Source organism: Ovis aries, chromosome 19 (genome assembly GCF_016772045.2).
Source record: "Ovis aries strain OAR_USU_Benz2616 breed Rambouillet chromosome 19, ARS-UI_Ramb_v3.0, whole genome shotgun sequence".
In the NCBI taxonomy this organism is placed as follows: domain Eukaryota; kingdom Metazoa; phylum Chordata; class Mammalia; order Artiodactyla; family Bovidae; genus Ovis; species Ovis aries.
This window is the reverse complement of record NC_056072.1, coordinates 59,793,314-59,811,257: the sequence shown is the minus strand read 5'-3', so window position 1 is coordinate 59,811,257 and position 17,944 is coordinate 59,793,314. Positions and strand designations below refer to the sequence as shown.

The 17,944-nt window shown below is 60.2% G+C and overlaps 1 protein-coding gene across 4 annotated transcripts; it reads right to left on the bottom strand.

The window, feature by feature from the left end:
- Nucleotides 1–1,933: 1,933 nt before the first annotated feature.
- Nucleotides 1,934–11,277, bottom strand: TPRA1 (transmembrane protein adipocyte associated 1). Of its 4 annotated transcripts, none has more exons than XM_027957875.3 (11): nucleotides 11,193–11,277; nucleotides 6,156–6,279; nucleotides 5,415–5,547; nucleotides 4,507–4,593; nucleotides 4,350–4,422; nucleotides 4,160–4,239; nucleotides 3,717–3,827; nucleotides 3,568–3,628; nucleotides 3,188–3,290; nucleotides 3,025–3,105; nucleotides 1,934–2,507 (listed from the first exon to the last, which is right to left on the bottom strand). In XM_027957875.3, exons 2-11 carry the CDS (start codon nucleotides 6,260–6,262, stop codon nucleotides 2,267–2,269), a joined length of 1,077 nt encoding a protein of 358 aa, XP_027813676.1. In that variant the 5' UTR covers nucleotides 6,263–6,279; nucleotides 11,193–11,277; the 3' UTR covers nucleotides 1,934–2,266. The 4 variants fall into 4 exon arrangements, with proteins under 4 accessions (XP_027813676.1, XP_027813675.1, XP_027813674.1 ...); XM_027957874.2 differs by lacking the exon at nucleotides 11,193–11,277 and adding an exon at nucleotides 11,024–11,145; XM_027957873.2 differs by lacking the exon at nucleotides 11,193–11,277 and adding an exon at nucleotides 11,036–11,145.
- Nucleotides 11,278–17,944: the final 6,667 nt, after the last annotated feature.

Sequence of the window (17,944 nt, the reverse complement as noted above, 5' to 3'; positions counted from 1 at the left end):
CCCGGGGATGGAGGAGCCCGGCGGGCTGCAGTCCTCGGGGTCGCACAGAGTCCGACACGGCTGAGCGCCTGAGCCCGCGCTGTGTCGTTAGGATCATGCCCCCTTTCCCAACCAGGGTCCCTGCTTCCCTCTGAATAATAGACGTAAGCGACTAGCGCGTGGACAGTGGGTGAGGAGAAGCGTTTCCTTCCGGGGCAGCCAGCCCTCACGTGTCTGGCCCTGAAGTAGATTGTTCGCCATGGGGACAGTCGGCAGAACGTCCACGGGGCCTGCGGCTCCGACGGCGCGGTCCTATCCATGTGCTTTCACGACGTGAGTGTTTGCATGGAGGTGGTCAAGTGGGTATCAAGCAGGAGGAAGGTCCGTCTACAGGGAGCACACAGGATGGCATCCGCGGGGCTGGCACTGTGCCCACCCTGCCTGTCGATGCCCCAGGGACGCCAGCCGTCTGTTCCCTTCTGTGCATCTGGAACTAAGGCCGGAGGGTTCGGGTCACTCACGGCGGCAGAGTCTGACCTGCGCCGGGCCCCCTGACTTCCCGCCCCTCCCGGCCTCAGAAAGGACTCCCTGCTCGGATGCTCAGTGTCCCAAGCGATGGATCAGGCAGGTCAGACTATAACAGGCCCTCCGCGACCCCCGGTGGACGCGGGGGCCAGCTGTGACTATTCTGAGATGAATGAGAATTCCCGGAGCGAGGAGCGAGCATCCTGGATGGGAGTTAGTCTACTGACGTTTATGTATTTGAAATCAGAGACTCAAAAGTTTAATTTTAATAATGCCCACATGCCATCGGCCATCACAGCTATGACATCATCGCCCGCCGGGTCTGGAAAATTTCCCGGTGCACTCGTGTTCGCTACTACAAGAATAGCTGTGACCTCAGGGACCCCCTGAGGGGTCTCAGAAGCCCCGAGGGTGAGGAAGGACCCAGTGTGAGATCTCTGGGTCTGTGGCCCGATCACCCCGACCACTGAGAGAAAGAACAACCCAGACCTCCATCCCCTGGATCTGCCCAGGAGCCCCTCGCGTGCACAGGGGATCAGACAGACGCAGGGCAGGCGTCGGACACCAGTCACCGCAAAACAGAACGGACAAGTAGATGATGCTCCGCCTACACAGCGGAGAGCCAGTCGGGAGGTGGGGCCTGGAAGGGGAGCTGAGGACCGCAGGTGGGAGAAGAGCTGTGTGAACTCGCGGGTTTGAGGCAAAGCCCATGGTCTGCGGACGCACACGCGTGTGCTCTGGTGACATGGGAAATTCATCCCAGTGGGCACGTGGTCCCAGGGGCCAGGCAGGGTCAGGAGGGAGGGGACATGGAGGCTCGTCTCCCTGATGCTTAATCCCCGAAGTTGTTATTAAAACACCGCCCAGGGGCTGTTATTAAAGCTGTGTCTCCAGCAGCTGCTGAGGGCGGGGCCTCACCCCTGCAGCCCTGGGCGGAGGCCGTGCCCGCAGCACCGGACGTCCTCCCCCCAGAGGAGATGCCCCCGCCGCCCCCGGTGGCCCATTCTCTTCTGCCCATCGTCGATGTTTTCAGCTTGTTGAGCCTACTTTTTTCCCCCCCTTCCTCTTGGTGCCCAATAGTGGAATTTTAGTTTCCAGCCTTGGAAACTCTTAAGGCTTTTTTAGTGCTGATAAGAAGGAATCTCTGAGAGATAAGGAAGTCACATCCCGAGCCCTCCCAGCTGCGAGCACACAGCTGCTCCTTGGAAGCTGAAAGCTGGTCCTGATGGGAGGGCAACGGGGACCATTCCCTGGGCGCCCCGAGGGCCTGCCAGTGCGGGGACTGGCAGGAGGGAGAAGTCTGATCCTGCTTCCCCCCAAAACCCACGCTGCCCCCAGTCCTCACGGGCCGCCCGGCAGGCAGAGTGAGGACCGTCCCGCCAGGGGCACGGGCAGCGCCCGGCCCCGCCAACCCTCCGTGCCGCCACCGTCCACTCTGTTCCTTTTTATTAGAAAACAGATCAGGAAAATAGACACACTTCAGCCCACCCGTTGGCGCGGGCTCTGGGGCAGGGGTGGGCGGTGAGGAGGCCAGTCCAGTCCCGGGGCCCAGGCTGCAGGGAGGCGGCAGCCGGCCGGCCCTGGGACACACGGTCGGGGCCGCGTCCCTGAGTGGGGCAGGGGTGGCTGGGAGGGGGAGTGGCCCTGGCTGAACAGAGGTGGGGACGGAGGGTGGGCAGGGCCCCTCGTCTGCTCTGCTGGGGCTCTCTGCCCCCGGCCCACCGCGGCCTGCCCCCTGCGGTCCGGGCCCCGGGGGACTGTGTCAGGCGTTGATGGCCTTCCAGCGCTCACTGTCCAAGCTGTTGATACTGCCGGTGTGGTACGGCAAGGAGGCCACATCGTCCAGGTAGGCCACCCCGGCCGAGTCGAACTGCGTGCTGGCCGCCCCGGCTGCCTCCAGGCCCTCCCGCCGGGCCACCGCGTAGGGCTGGGGCAGGTGCATGTCCGGCTCCTCCGTCTCATCCACTTGGCATTTGTAGGAGAAGAGAATCTTGGGCTCCGAGCTGGTGGGGAAGAAAGTCAGGGGGCCTCCGTGAGTCCAGAAGGCCCTCTTTTGCTGGGGCTGGGCCCCTAACACCCAACCCTCGAGGCACCCTCCCTTGTCTGCCCTCTGAGGTCCACTGGGACACGTGTGAGCCCCCCAGCTCCAGGCGAGTCAACCCGGGGAGCACCTGCCTTCTCACGTCAAGTGGGTGGACGGAGTCCATCCTGGGGAACGGTGGGCCTTAACCTGCAGGTGTGCGTAGCACCGGGCGCCCACCGCTCTGACCCCCGCCCGCCCGGCTAGCCACCACCCACTGGGCACGCACGTGTGCGCACACGCATGGGCATGCTCTCCACACGCACCCTCGGCCTCCTCAGCTCCCGGAAGCCTGGGCGCCTGAGCCCCAGGCCGGAGGACGGAGGACTGGAGGCTGGAGGGTGGGGGGGTGGAGGCGGGGTTGGGCGCAGGCAAGCGACCCCGCCCACAGCCTCCGGCTCAAAGTCCCAGCCCGCATCCCTCCCACGTGAGCGGCTCACCCGAAGAAGCCGCGCAGGAAGGCCACGTAGATGAGGGGCGCAAAGAAGCTGAAGTAGAGGAAGGTGGTGGCGTCCACGCAGCTGGGGGCAGGGGCGAGTCAGGGCTGCAGCGGCGGGCCTGCGCCCCTCTCCTGGCCCCCCGCCCCCCGCCCCCCGCACATACCAGAGCCCCTCGACGATGTCTGCGCACAGCAGCGCGCTCCCCAGCCCTTGCACCAGGTTGAGCAGCGCCAGGATGCCCGCGTACACGTAGAAGCTCCTCCGCGCTGCAGGGCGGGCGCGTGAGGCCCTGCCCGGGGCCAGGGCCCACCCGGGGCACCCACAACCACACCCCCGACCCCCCCAACCACTGCCACCCCCACCCCCCCCACTCCCCAACACCCCTACCCCCAACCCAAACCCCCCAACCACCCCACAAACCCCGACCAACCCTCAACCACTCCCCACCCCATCACCCCCCACCCCCAACCACCCCGCAACCCTCCAACCCCCATCACCCCCAGCCACCCCCGCCCCACGCCCGGCCCCACCCCGGGCACTCACACGGCAGGGATATGCGCTCCTTCAGCGGGGTCTTGGGGAGCACGACCACCAGGGAGTACACCTGTGGAGGCATTGGGGCTGACGGGCGCCCGGCCCCTCAGCAGCGCGCCCAGGCCCCGTGGGCAGCCCCGGCCCCCCCGTTGGCTCACCAGGAAGAAGAAACAGGAGCTGACGACCCAGAACTGGCGGCCTCCGTGCCCGTAGATGTTGAAATCCTCGGCCGACAGGTGGGCGTCGGGGTACAGGATCTCCAGCGTGCCCTGCGGGGGGCGGGGGCGGGCCTCAGGGGCTCCCGCAGCCCGCCCCACTAAGGCCCTCGGTCCCCGCTCCAGCCTCCGCTCCGCCACAGCCCGCCCCCAGGCGGGGGTCCCCCGCTAGCAGAGGGCCCTCTGGAGGCCGGCCCTTGGGGGGACCCGCAGAGCTGCCGGCTGCTTGCTGAACAGCAGGTCCAGCCTGGTGGATGAGAATCCGAGGCGCCCAGCGCGCGGCTTGCAGTGTTTGAGCCCCTGCACTTGATGTCCTGACGCCGCCCCCGCCCAGGACCAGCGGCAGTGCACGCCCAGGCCCCCGCTGCCTGCCCCCTGCCCCTCACCTGCGTGACGGAGTAGGCCAGCGACAGCACCGTGGTGATGGCCAGCACCCGCCTGATGCTGGACTTGCTCTCCAGGTGCCCTGGAACAAACGTCCTGGTCAGGGGGCGGGGCCCGCCCGGCGCGGGGCCGGGGCGGGGCCAGTGCCGGGGGCGGGGCTGGGGTGGGCGCAGGCCGCAGGGGCACACACACCGAAGGCCAGGCCCAGGATGACCACGCTCAGCTCGATGGCCAGCAGGAAGAAGCGCGTGATCTCCCACAGGATCTGGACACAGTGGGGCAGAGCGTCAGCCCTGGGGCCGGCGCCCCTCCCGGCGCCCAGTGCCCCCACCGACAGGCCCAGGCCCACCTTGTCAGCCACCGTCGCGGCATCTGATGTGCTGACCGTCATGGACACCACCGCCCGGGCAATGCCCACCAGCGCCACCACGAACACCTGGGGAGGCAGAGAGGGCCCAGGGTTGAGGGGAGGTCACACCAGGGGATGACTTCTCCCAGAATCGCTTCTGTGGGCACAAGACTGTACCATCTGACCCCTGAGCCTGGAAAACCGTGTCCAGCCTCGGGAGGCTGACACCACTTGGGGCCACATGCCCGCCGCGTGCCAGGCAGCCAGGGGTGGGAGCTCTATGTGCTCCCACTGGGGGCATGCTCACAGCACCGTGAGCTGAAAAGATCCACAGCGCATCTGGAGGATGGGCACTGAGGTCTAGAGGGGCCATGCCGCTGGCCCCAGGTCTCTTGGCACAGCCAGAGGTCAGCACGCTGGGCACCCCCACCTGGCACCCACTCCCCTTTCCTTCAAGCCATACTTTCCCAGTTTGCTCCCGGGGCCACTACCCTCCTCGGTCCATGCAGTCTCGCTGAGCTGACCCCTCCCTTCCAGCCCCAGAGTGTCTCTTTCCCTGCGAGTCAGGGATGAACAGGGGTCCCAGGTGGGCCACTCAGAGGCAACGCCAGGTCTGCAGTGTGCAACCACCGAGTGATGCCCTTCCGCTGCAGCTGGCAGGGGGTCAGCTCAGGGAGGTCAGCACACAGCTGCTCTTGGATGCTTTTGATACTGTGCGGGGAGAACGCATGTGAAGGTAAGGCCAGCGGCAAGTGGACAGGCAAAGAGAGGGTCTTGACAGCGCCAGGTAACCCCTGGATGCAGCCACACCTGAAGCTAGCTATTCTTTACAAAGACAGCTAATAATTCCCTGTTTTGCTTAAGCCAGGTGGAACTGGGTTTTCTGTCACCGATTGGAATGAACTCACCAGGATATAAAAAGTGATAAAGATGGGGCTGGAGGTGACTCGAATCTTGGCCCGAGCAAATGGAAGCTTCCAGAGCAGGAAGATGAAAAACAGCACGTTGGGGATGAGCAGCAGGAGGTCCCAGTACCGGACCCTGGAAGACGGGCACAGCAGGCGGCTCAGCGGTGGGGCTGTCTGCACTCCAGCACGCCTGCCTCCCACACACACACACACACACACACACAGGGCTGTGCCTCACACAGACACAGCACACACAAATACACAGGGCTGTGCCTGCCTCACACACACACACACACACACACACACACAGGCACAGGGCTGTGCCTCACACACACATACACACACACAAATACACAGGGCTGTGCCTGCCTCTCACACACACACACACACAAATACACAGGGCTGTGCCTGCCTCACACACATACACACACACACACAAATACACAGGGCTGTGCCTGCCTCACACACACACACACACACACAAATACACAGGGCTGTGCCTGCCTCACACACACACACACACACACACATACACAGGGCTGTACCTGCCTCACACACACACACATACACAGGGCTGTGCCTGCCTCACACACACACACACACACATACACAGGGCTGTGCCTGCCTCACACACACACACACACACACACATACACAGGGCTGTGCCTGCCTCCCCCCACACACGCATGCACACACACGCCCACAGGGAGCCCCTCTCACGGGCAGGGCCGTGCCCCTCACCGCGAGGTGCCGATGTCCTCGTAGAGCAGCAGCAGGCAGCGGTGCGGCACGCTGATGTTGGGCGCCAGAGGCGGGGGCGAACTGGCCCCCATGTCCCAGGTGTCCATCCTGCCAGCAGCCAGCCCTGTGGGGGGAGGGGAGAGTCAGCACGTGAGCAGCACCAGGGTCTTGGGGTCCCCAGCCCAGCAGGCAGGAGGGGGTGTCTGCAGGGAGCGCGGGGCCCGGCAGCAGGACGCGACAGGTGCCAGCACTGAAAACGACGACTGAACAGGCCGCGCTCCTGACCCGGCGCCCCCGCCCCCAGCAGTCCGCGACAGCCTGGGGCGCGAGCAGCCCAAGTGCCACCATCAGCAGAACGCCCGCTCAGCAGGGTGTCTGTGCCAACGCTAGAACGCTGCCCACAAACAGGAGCGAGTCCCTGTCCCGGCCTGGCAGGCACCAGGCTGAGTGGAGGCCGGGGAGGGGCGCCCGGTGGAGGGCGGCAGGCCCGCGGCAGGGTCGGTGCGCGGGTGTGCTGGCTGTGAGCACGCGCCTGTGAGTGGGGTGCCTTTGTGGGTGGGTTACGGCTTCAGCAGGTTTTTAACAACGAGGAAGGTGAACCGTTTACGCGCTGAGTGCCCAGGTCGGCCACGAGCAGCCCAGGATGCTCCCTGCGGGGGGCCGGCGCCCGCTGTGCAGGCCAGGGTGGGGGGTGCAGGGGCAGCCCTGCGCTTGGGGAAGACTCTGGGGTGGGCGAGCCTGGACCGGGGGCTCAGAACCCCTTGTCCTTCCCTCCCACACAGGCCACCAGCGGCTCTGGGGTCAGTCCCCCTTGGCAGCCTGATGAGGAGGCCAGGAGGTGTTAAAGGGGATGGAAGGTGCTAAAGCACTCGTGCTTACAAACCAAACCTCTAGAGGCACGTGCTGAGAAGCAGGAGGGGAACAAACTAAAACGCCGGGAAACGCAGCACAGAGTGCCGGGGTGCCCAGGGTCCACGCTGCTTCGCAGCACAGCCATGGGTTCTAGCTGGCACGAGGCTTCCCAGAAGCAGGGCCACTGTCCCAGCTCCCCTCCGTGCTGGCTGTGGCTGCGTGACCGAGTTGCGTCCAGCTGGCTGTGAGCAGCAAGGTGTGCCAATTTTCAGGGCAGCCCTCCTCCTTTCCCACTGCCTGGAATTGCGGGTGTGGTGGTGGGGGCAGCAGCAGCCACTCTGGACCACGAGGCAGAAGTCATGGAGCCCAGGGCGAAAGGGTGTCTGGGTCTCAGACAAGCAGGTCAGCCGGCACAGACTGCTGTGCAGCAGGCGGCAGAGCCCGTCCACCTCATCACCTCAGCCCTGCTCAGCAGCTGAGCCGGAATGCAGAGGAGCACTGCCACAGGCGGGCTTGTCAGACACAACGGTATTTGGACTGAGACCTAAGTAACTGGAAGTAGCTGGACGGGGGTAATCCCGGGGAGCACATCCCCGGGAGCACATCCCGGGGAGCACATCCCGGGGAGGGGGCAGTGGAGGCAACGGCAGGGGCAGCAGTCTTGGCCCGTTCAAAGGGCACAGGGCACGCTGCCGCCGGAAGAGAGAGGAGACAGGGCGGCCTGGCCAGCCAGTCTCCCTCTAAGCACAACGGTAGGGGGAGGGAGACGGTGGAGGTGGCACCAAAGCAGGGGATGGGGGCAGGGAGATGGAGCACTCGGCCTGCTGGGGGCGGCAGGGGTGGAGTGGTGGGACCTGGGACCCCTTTGGGAGGGTCGGCCAGCAGGACCCACAGATGGACCCAAGTAGCGGTGAGGGCAGAGGGCACGGGAAGCTCATTCCAGGCTCTGACCTGAGCCTCAGGGCGCCTGCAGCGGCCTGGCCAACTGCAGACGGTGTCTTCGCGATGCTAAGGTGAGGGGGTGTCCCTGGGATTGCTAAGGTGAGGACACTGTCCCCACGATCGCTCAGCAGGTGCTCCATCATTGCAGGACCTCCTTGATGCCCTGTGCTCATAACAAAGGCCCTCACCAGCACCAGAAGCTGGAGCCGCTGACCGTAAGCCAGTGGTTGCCAGCGGGGGTGGCGTGGTCAGTGCGGGCCCCTCAGCAGGGTGGTTTCAGGGCTGCCTCGTGTCCTGCAGGGACCCCCGCACAGCCGAGAGGAGCCCGTGGGTGGACGGCGGCCACACAGAGTGGGAGCGCAGCTAGAGGACTTCTCCAGGCTTTGCGTGGCCGGCACCCCCTTTCCCTGGAGGAAACCTCAGGACCCCCGTCTCCAGGCACAGGGTGTTGGTATGACTTACAACACCCCCTCTGCAACTCCAGGGAGCATTCACACTGCAGTCCACGTGGAACGAGAGCCGACAGAGGAACAGGAGGAGAGACGCAGACAGCACCGGGCAGGAGCCCCTGGGCCCAGCCATGCCCGAAGCTAGGTGCCCCAGCCCCACCGCTGGGGAGGACCCTGCATTCTGAAATCTTAACAAATGCCCAGCTTGACCTTCTGGCTCTGCCAGGTGCTGCCTTTGTGACCTTGGGCCAGTCTCTTCCCTTTCTCAGTGTCTCGGGACCGCAGCACCCCCACCAGCACGGCTGCTGGAAGGATCAGGCAAGAGCGGAGAAGGGAGTCTCCACAGGACCACACACACAAGGGGACTGCTGATTTCTCCCCAGAGCGGGAGCTGGGGGTGTGGGTTCAAGCCCCACTCACTCCGGAGTCTGGGCTGGGGAAAGTGGGTGCCCGCCGTGCCTATCTCCCCCGCCCCGGCCCCACTCTCCCTGTAAGAGCTGGGGAAGAGGAGAGCCCTGCAGCCCAGCCTGCCTCCAGGGCCCGGGGCCCCTCCCAGGGGAGTGTCCCAGGGCTCGGTGTCTCCCCTGCAGACACAGGGCCCCCCAGGCCTGATCCAGGGTAGGGTGCTGGTAACAAGTGAACTTGGGGCAGGCAGGGGTGGGGATCACAGGACTCACAATAGGTTGCCACAGTGTGTCAGAGCTCACAAAATGACTGAAGCTGGGACTCAAGCAACAGGACAGGCGCGCCCCTCCCTTCCGGTGGGCGCTCTGGGCCCCTACTTTCTGCGTGCTGACCCGTGGGGCCACCACTCCGGCCTCCAGGAGCAGGCAGCCAGCCGCTGTCCCATTACAGACAGAAGGAGGCTGAGGGGGACCATCGGAGGCCCCCCCATTCCCCTCCCCCACCACAGGTGAGCTCCAGGCCGTGCCAGAGCGGGGGGTTTGCAGGAGAGAGGGGGCAGGAGGGCAGGCTGGCGAAGGGCACGGAGAGAGGGAGACTTCCTGGGACGCTGAGTGCCCTGGGCAGCCCCGTGCCGCTCAGGACCAGGGACGCTGGGACAGACTGTCTCTTCCACCTGGGGAGGACGCTCCTGACCTCGCTGCCATTCCAGAGACCTCCTCCCACCCTCTCGCCCTCCCTCTGTCTGCGGCCAGCCTGTAGGCATCATGCCAGTGGTGTGGGCCCTGCGTGCTGGACCTGGGCCAGAAGGGCCCTACTTCTCTGAGCCTCAGCCTCTGAGTTTCTGGGTCTCCCCAGTCTGTGCAGAGGTCCTGGATGGGAGCCCTGCAGAAACAGAAAACCCTGAGCAGATGGGCTGCTGTGGAAACACCACTCAGGGCAGCCGGCCCCAGCTGCTCACGGAGATTTCAATCCTGGACCGAACGTTTCACCACCATTATCCTCCAGCCTTGGGGAATGGGGTGGACCCTACCAGGAGTCCCCAGGAGGGAAGACAGCCCTGTGCCTTCTGGCCCGACCTCTGCAGATTCCCTTCGACTTGGCCGGCTGCGTGCTCTCCCAGCCCGCAACCAGATCGCATCCTTTGGGCCAGCTCCTCTGAGGAGCCCTCCCTGACCACCCCTTCCATCCGAAATGGCCCTCAGCTGTGTGTCTATGTGTCTGTGGGACGTCCAGCCCGGGCGGGTCATGACCCAGTTCTCGGGGGGACAGCCAATGTGGTGAGCTGGACAGATGAACGTCCAGCAGCAGAGAGAGGGCGGCCCAGCCCTCCTGGACAGTGGGAGGACCGTCCGGGAGGCCCCACGGCTCGATCCCCACCACACAGCGACGACAGGGCACCTCCCGGTGCCCCTGCCAGGAGACACCCCCCACCCCCACCCTCTCGGACGCGGGAGCCGGAGGTGACCATTCGCAGACACGTCTCGGCGCACAGCCTGGGGTGCAGGGTCCGGGAGCTCGGTCTCCCCGGCGGCCCTGGGCCTGCCTCTGGGCGGGAGGCCCGCTCCCGGCGGCAGGAGGCGGGACAGGGACGTTCGGGATCGGCTCGCGCAGCTGGGGCAGAGCAGGGACTTCCCCTTACCTGGGGCCCCGGCCGCCCATCCGCCGCCGGGCGCGGACCCCGCCAAAGGCCGCGGGCCTGGGCCTCCGGCGCTCGGGCCGGGAAAGTGGCGCGGGGAGCGCGGCGCGGGAGGCCGGCTTCGGGAGACCGGGCGGGAGACGCGATCAGGACACGCGATCCGCCTGACCCCGCGCGGCCCTCCCGGCAGCCGCGACCCGGAAGGGAGGCGCGTCCTCTGCGTTCCGCCAAAACTGCAAAAACAGCCACCGTCCCTGCCCGCGGCGGCGCGGGGACCCGCCCCCAGCCGGTAGCAGCCAATAGAAACGGAGTTACGCCGGAACGGGGGCGGGGCGAGTGCAGAGGACGGAGCCAATCGGGTCTCCGGGAGGCGGGGCGGCCCGCCGGCCTCTTAAAGAGCCAGCGCGCGGTCCTCTCAGCCGCCAAGGGTTGCGGCCGCGGTCCTTTGCGAGCTGCCGTCCACGCCCGCCTTCCGCAGCGCCCCCTCCACCAGCGTCCGGGGAGGCGCTCCGCCGCCTCCGGCCCGGTGACCTCCGGGCCCCAGGGACTAGCCCCCCCCCGGGCCCGGCGCGGCCCCTTCGCACCTGCCCACGCACCCTCCGCCTCCAGGCCGCCCTGCCGGCGGGCTGTCACCGTCCCTTTTCGCAGAGCAGACCCCGGGGCGGAGGCGTTAAGCGCTTCCCCCGAAGTCACAGGACCAGGAAGTGACAGGACCCAGGCCTGGGGCTTGGCCTGCTTTCCCTCACCGCTGACCTCCAGGAAGCCCTCCCACGTGGCCTGCTCTTCCCCTCCTGCGTCTGTGCGGGGTTTCCTCCTCTGCCCGCCACCGCGAGGCTCCGCCTGGCCGGGCCCCGCCTGTCTCCTCATCCTCATCCCTCCCACCCGCTTCTCTCTGGGTTCCCCGTTTCTCTTCCTCGACTACACGAAGCTTCCTTACCTGTGGGTCTGTCACTTAACACACACTTCCCTTGACACCCTAGCCACAGTGGCTGTTCAGTCTCTGTAACACAGAGCCCTTTCGTTTCGTTCTCAGTTGCTACCAAAACTGGATTCTTTTTTCTGGGGGTGGTGACTTCATGGGAAATAGATGGGGAAACCGTGGAAACTGTCAGACTTTATTTTGGGGGAATCCAAAATCACTGCAGATGGTGACTGCAGCCATGAAATTAAAAGACGCTTACTCCTTGGAAGGAAAGTTATGACCAACCTAGATAGCATATTCAAAAGCACAGACATTACTTTGCCAAAAAAGGTCCATCTAGTCAAGGCTATGGTTTTTCCAGTGGTCATGTATGGATGTGAGAGTTAGACTGTGAAGAAAGCTGAGTGCCGAAGAATTGATGCTTTTGAACTGTGGTGTTGGAGAAGACTCTTGAGAGTCCCTTGGACTGCAAGGAGATCCAACCAATCCATCCTAAAGGAGATCAGTCCCTGGTGTTCATTGGGAGGACTGATGCTGAAGCTGAAACTCCAGTATTTTGGCCACCTCATGCGAAGAGTTACCTCACTGGAAAAGACTCTGATGCAGAGAGGGATTGGGGGCAGGAGGAGAAGGGAACAACAGAGGATGAGACGGCTGGATGGCATCACGGACTCGATGGACATGAGTTTGAGTGAACTCTGGGAGTTGGTGATGGACAGGGAGGCCTGGCGTGCTGTGATTCATGGGGTCACAAAGAGTCAGCCACGACTGAGCGACTGAACTGAACTGAACTGAGTTGAAAGACACACCAAGGTAAAGAGCAGGACAAGGAAGGATTTATTATCTGCAGCAAGTAAGGAGAACATCTGGGATCTTTCCCAAATTAATGCAAGTGCAAGTCCCTGAATGGGGTCTGACTCTGCAACCCCATCGGCTATACAGTGCATGGAGTTCTCCAGGCCAGAATACTGGGGTGGGTTCAGTTCAGTCACTCGGTCGAGTCTGACTCTGTGACTGTGGCAAGCCAGACCTCCCTGTCCATCACCAACTCCCGGAGTTTACTCAAACTCATGTCCATCAAGTCAGTGATGCCATCCAACCATCTCATACTCTGTCGTCCCCTCTCCTCCCGCCTTCAATCTTTCCCAGCATCAGGGTCTTTTCCAGTGAGTCAGTTCTTTGCATCAGGTGGCCAAAGGATTGGAGTTTCAGCATCAGTCCTTCCAGTGAATATTCGGGACTGATTTCCTTTAGGGTAGACTGGCTGGATCTGTGGCTGAGTTTTCCAAATTTTCTGGCAGCACTTTTACAGCATCATCTTTTAGGATTTGAAAGAGCTCAACTGGAATTCCATCACCTCCACTAGCTTTGTTCATAGTGATGCTTCCTAAGGCCCACTTGGACTTCGAATTCCAGGATGTCTGGATCTAGGTATGTGATCATACCATTATGGTTATCTGGGTCGTGAAGATCTTTTTTGTACAGTTCTTCTGTGTATTCTTGCCACCTCTTCTTAATATCTTCTGCTTCCGTTAGGTCCCTACCATTTCTGTCCTTTATTGAGCCCATTTTTGCATGAAATGTTCCCTTGGTATCTCTAATTTTCTTGAGATCTCTAGTCTTCCTCATTCAATTATTTTCCTCTATTTCTTTAAATGATCACTGAAGAAGACTTTCTTATCTCTCCTTGGATAGTCCAAAGAATATATCCACAGATATATATAATCTTTGGAACTCTGCATTCAAATAGGTGTATCTTTTCTCCTTTGCCTTCCGCCTCTCTTCTTTTCATGGCTGTTTGTAAGACCTCCTCAGACAACCATTTTGCCTTCTTGCATTTCTTTTTCTTCGGGATGCTCTTGATCACTGCCTCCTGTACAATGTCACAAACCTCCATCCATAGTTCTTCAGGCACTCTGTCTATCAGATCTAATCCCTTGAATCTATTTGTCACTTCCATTGTATAATCGTAAGGGATTTGATTTAGGTCATACCTGAATGGCCTAGTGGTTTTCCCTACTTTCTTCAATTCAAGTCTGATTTTGGCAATAAGGAGTTCATGACGTGAGCCACAGTCAGCTCCCGGTCTTGTTTTTGCTGACTGTATAGAGCTTCTCCATCTTTGGCTGCAGAGAATATAATCAATCTGATTTTGGTGTTGACCATCTGGTGATGTCCATGTGTAGGGTCTTCTCTTGCGTTATTGGAAGAGGGTGTTTGCTATGACCAGTGCGTTCTGTTGGCAAAACTCTATTAGCCTTTTCCCTGCTTCATTTTGGACGCCAAAGCCAAATTTGCCTGTTACTCCAAGTATCTCTTGACTTCCTACTTTTGCATCCCAGTCCCCTATGGTGAAAAGGTCATCTTTTTTGGGTATTAGTTCTAGAAGGTCTTGTAGGTCTTCATAGAACTGTTTAACTTAAGCTTCTTCAGCACTACTGGTTGGGACATAGGCTTGAATTACCATGATATTGAATGTTTTCCCTTGGGAACAAACAGAGATCATTCTGTCATTTCTGAGAGTGCACCCAAGTACTGCATTTCCGACTCTTTTGTTGACCATGAGGGCTACTCCATTTCTTCTAAGGGATTCTTGCCCACAGTAGTAGATATGATGGTTGTCTGAGTTAAATTCACCCATTCCAGCCTATCCCTTCTCCAGTGGATCTTCCTGACCCAGGAATTGAACCGTGGTCTCCGGCATTGCAGGCGGATTCTTTACCAACTGAGCTATCAGGGAAGCCCTATTTTAAGGGAAGGGTACATGCATATTCGTGAAGGGTCTTGGGCTATCCAAGGTTTAGTTAATTGAGGTCATTATAGGTCAGAGACCATCCCTCAGGTTCCAGTTGGCCTGGTGATCGAGTCATCAGGCTTGTCTTTACCACTGAAACAAAACAGGGCATATTTAGAACTGATGTCTTGTCCAGCATTGTTACTTCCGTTGCCTGATGACAGCTCGTCTCTGCATCCTTGTGTCCCGTTAACATCATTAATTACTGAGACCTGGTCCAGGGCAAGGACGGTGGCCAGTCTTAGACCCCCAATGACTTAGACCAAAACGGCTTCTCTCATGTCACGAAAGCCACCCCCAGGTCTCTTTCCGGGCCTGCCCTATCTGCGTGCCTGCGTGCGAGTAGGCTGTCGCTCAGTTGTGTCCGACTCCTTGTGACCCTGTGGACTGCAGTCTGCCTGGATGCTGTGTCCATGGGGTTTTCCCAACAGGAATATTGGAGCGGGTTGCCATTTTCTTCTCCAGGAGATCTGCCTGACCCAGGCATCAAACCCACGACCTCTGCACTGGCAGGTGGAATCTTTACCACTCAGCCACCTGAGAAGCCCTTACCTGCTTACTCCAGCACAGTCTCTCTAACAGGGTCGTGTTCTTTTAGTCACTTCCTGGTTCAGCATCAGCCTCCCCTAAGTAGAATGTCCGTGTTGTGGTGACAGAGCCGTGCTTATCACATTCCCTGAGTGTCCGGAGCCTGACTCAGGGCCTGGTGCACGTCGTAAGCACCCACTTATCACAGTAAGGCCAAGATACACACCCGTGACACCACACTTTTTCCACATCTGGGCTGGAATGAGATGAGGCCCTGGTCTTTGGCTAGCTCCTGTTCGAAACGAGGGGAAGGTGAGGAGGCCAGCAGCTTGTGACCATCTGGGACCATCTGGGACCCAGTTTATCTGCCCTTCCCAGCTTGGACCCCAGTCAAAGTGCTGTTTCTGCAGCAGCCCCTAGAAGCAGCGCTCCAGGAGGCGCCTGTGTCCCTGAATGGGCAGCTCCGAGAGTTTCTGCCCCGGGGGTTACCTGCATCACCCTCGCTCACCTGTAAGTGGCAACACAAGTCCCCAGCCACTTCTGACCTCCAGGGGCAGGAAAGGTCTGACCCCCGTGCCCGGAAGGAGGGGAGGTGGGGTACACTGACCTGCCCTCCACCCTTGTTGTCTGAGATGGGACAGTTGCGGGGTGGAGGTGGGGGATGGGTTTTGTGCTCTGAGCTGTGAGCCCCCTGGAGGTTTCTGTGGGATCTCATTTGTGGAGTAATTAGGGCACTTTCCTCGCCCCTTCCCTTCGGGGCAGAGGCACGCCTGCTCAGTGCTGTGCCCCCCTGCACAGAGGACAGAGCAGGGCAGCGGTGAGCCTCCATGAAAGGGGCTTAATAAACACAGATCTGACCCCAGGTGTCTCGCTTGCCCTACATCAGGCTTGCAGGGGGTTGAGCCTCTCAAGGCATGGCCCACAGGGGCAGCTCCTGCAGAACTGGGCTCCCTGAGCACAATGGGGACCCCAAAATAATAGACACTGTTGGTTCTGCTCAGCAGAGGGACCGGGCAGCAGAGGCTCCCGGCCAAGCCCGGCCCAGTCCCAGACCCACAGACACTGAGTTGATAACACGCTGACTGCCGTGAGCTGTTGGATTCCTTGCCTGGCTTCCCCTCGAGTTCCCCGGCTCAGAGGAGTGCTGCCCCCACCTCGTCTCCTGAGCCAGACTTCCGCTGCATGGTGAAAGTGAGTGTCAGCCGCTCAGTCACGGCCGGCCAGGCTCCTCTGTTCATGAAACTCCCCAGGCAAGAATACTGGAGCAGGTAGCCATGCTCTCCTCCATGGGATGTTCCAACTCCACCCTGGTCCTCCCTTTTGCTATCCTCCACTGACTCCACAGACATGAGTCTGAGTAAACTCCGGGAGTTGGTGATGGACAGGGAGGCCTGGCGTGCTATGGTCCATCGGGTCGTGAAGAGTCGGACGTGACTGAGCGACTGAACTGAACTGAACGGATCCTCAAGACCAATAAACTCTACCTCCTGAAGGCCTCTTGGATATCTGCACTTCCAGGGATCACTCCTGCCCCTACCAGGGTCCCCTCCTGAGATGCTTGCTCACCACACAAGAGAGCAGGGCTCCAGCCCCGCCCTGCTCCCCTGCCCTCATCCAGGCTGCCTCTGCCTGGAGCCAGAACGGCCGCATGTTCGTCCCTCTATGTCCTCGGGCGTTGGTTTCGGGCTACCCGCAGACAACAAACTTCAAGGGTGCTCAGTTACTCATAAAATGGCGCGGTATCTGTACATCTCCCCTGCATATAACCAACCTACACCCTTCTGTTCACTGTAGCCTCAAGATTATTCACAATACCTTGCTGTTTCTGTTCAGTTCCTCAGTCGTGTCCGACTCTTTGCAGCCCCACGGACTGCAGCAGGCCAGGCCTCCCTGTCCTTCATCATTTCCTGGAGTTTGCTCAAACTCATGTCCATTGAGTCAGGGACGCCGTCCAATCGTCTCATCCTCTGTTGTCCCCTTCTCCTCCTGCCTTCTGTCTTTCCCAGCATCAGGGTCTTTTCTAATGAGTTTGCTGTTTGCATCAGATGGCCAAAGTGTTGGGGCTTCAGCTTCAGCATCAGTCCTTCCAATGAATATTCAGGACTGATTTCCTTTAGGACGGACTGGTTGGATCTCCTTGCAGTCCAAGGGATTCCCAAGAGCTTCTCCAACACCACAGTGCAAAAGCATCAGTTCTATAGCGCTCAGCTTTCTTTGTGGTCCAACTCTCACATCCGTGCATGATTATTGGAAAAACCATAGCTTTGACTAGACAAACCTTTGTCAGCAAAGTAATGTCTTTTTAATATGCTGTCTAGGTTCGTCATAGCTTTTCTTGCAAGGAGCAATCGTCGTTTAATTTCATGGCTGCAGTTACCATCTGCAGTGATTTTGGAGCCCCCCAGAATAAAGTCTGTCACTGTTTCCATTGTTTCCCTGTCTGTTTGCCATGCAGTGATGGGATCGGATGCCATGATCTTCGTCTTTTGAATGTTGAGTTTTAACCAGCTTTTTCACTCTGTTTCACTTTCATCAAGATGCTCTGTCCATGGGGTTGTAAAGAGCTGGACACGACTGAGCGACTGAACTGAACTGAGCAATATCTAATACAATGCAAATTATATGCAAATAGGTATAAATACACTGTAAAAACCATATAAACAGTTGAGTGGCATACATCAAAACCAAGCTGATTTTTGGAATTGTCTTTTTTTTTTCCTAACCGCTCAGTTGGTTGAGTCCGCAGATTCGGAACTGACTGTAACTTTTTAAACTTGCCGCCATCCTCCTGCATCCCTGGTAGCCTAAAGGGTTCTCCTAAAACCCAGGGGGCTGTCGACTGTCCGCAGGGAGCTCCAGTTCTCTAGAAAGATTTGGTTGCCTTTCGTGAGCTGGAGTCTCCAACGTCGTCGTCTTGTCCCTTCCAGGACATCACAAGAGGTCTGTCTACCTGGAGCTAGGGAAGTGCTTGCAGATGCGAGGGCGCCCCGCTCTCCACTTCTCTGCGCGGGAGGCTCTTGCTACTTGGAACTCCCCCTTGCATCTCGTCTGCCTCCAGAGGGCACCCCAACCTCGTCTCTCATAGCCCCCTTGCCTTTTCGGCGCTTGAAGCGTTCAGCCTGAACTTTCGGAACAGTTGACATAACACAGTAAGACAGAGCCCTGAGCCTCCGTTGCCTCGTCTGTCAAATGGCCCCAGAGTGACCAAGTCGCGCAGCTGGCACGGGAGGTTGGTCCTCACTGCCTCCGCGGGTTGCAGAG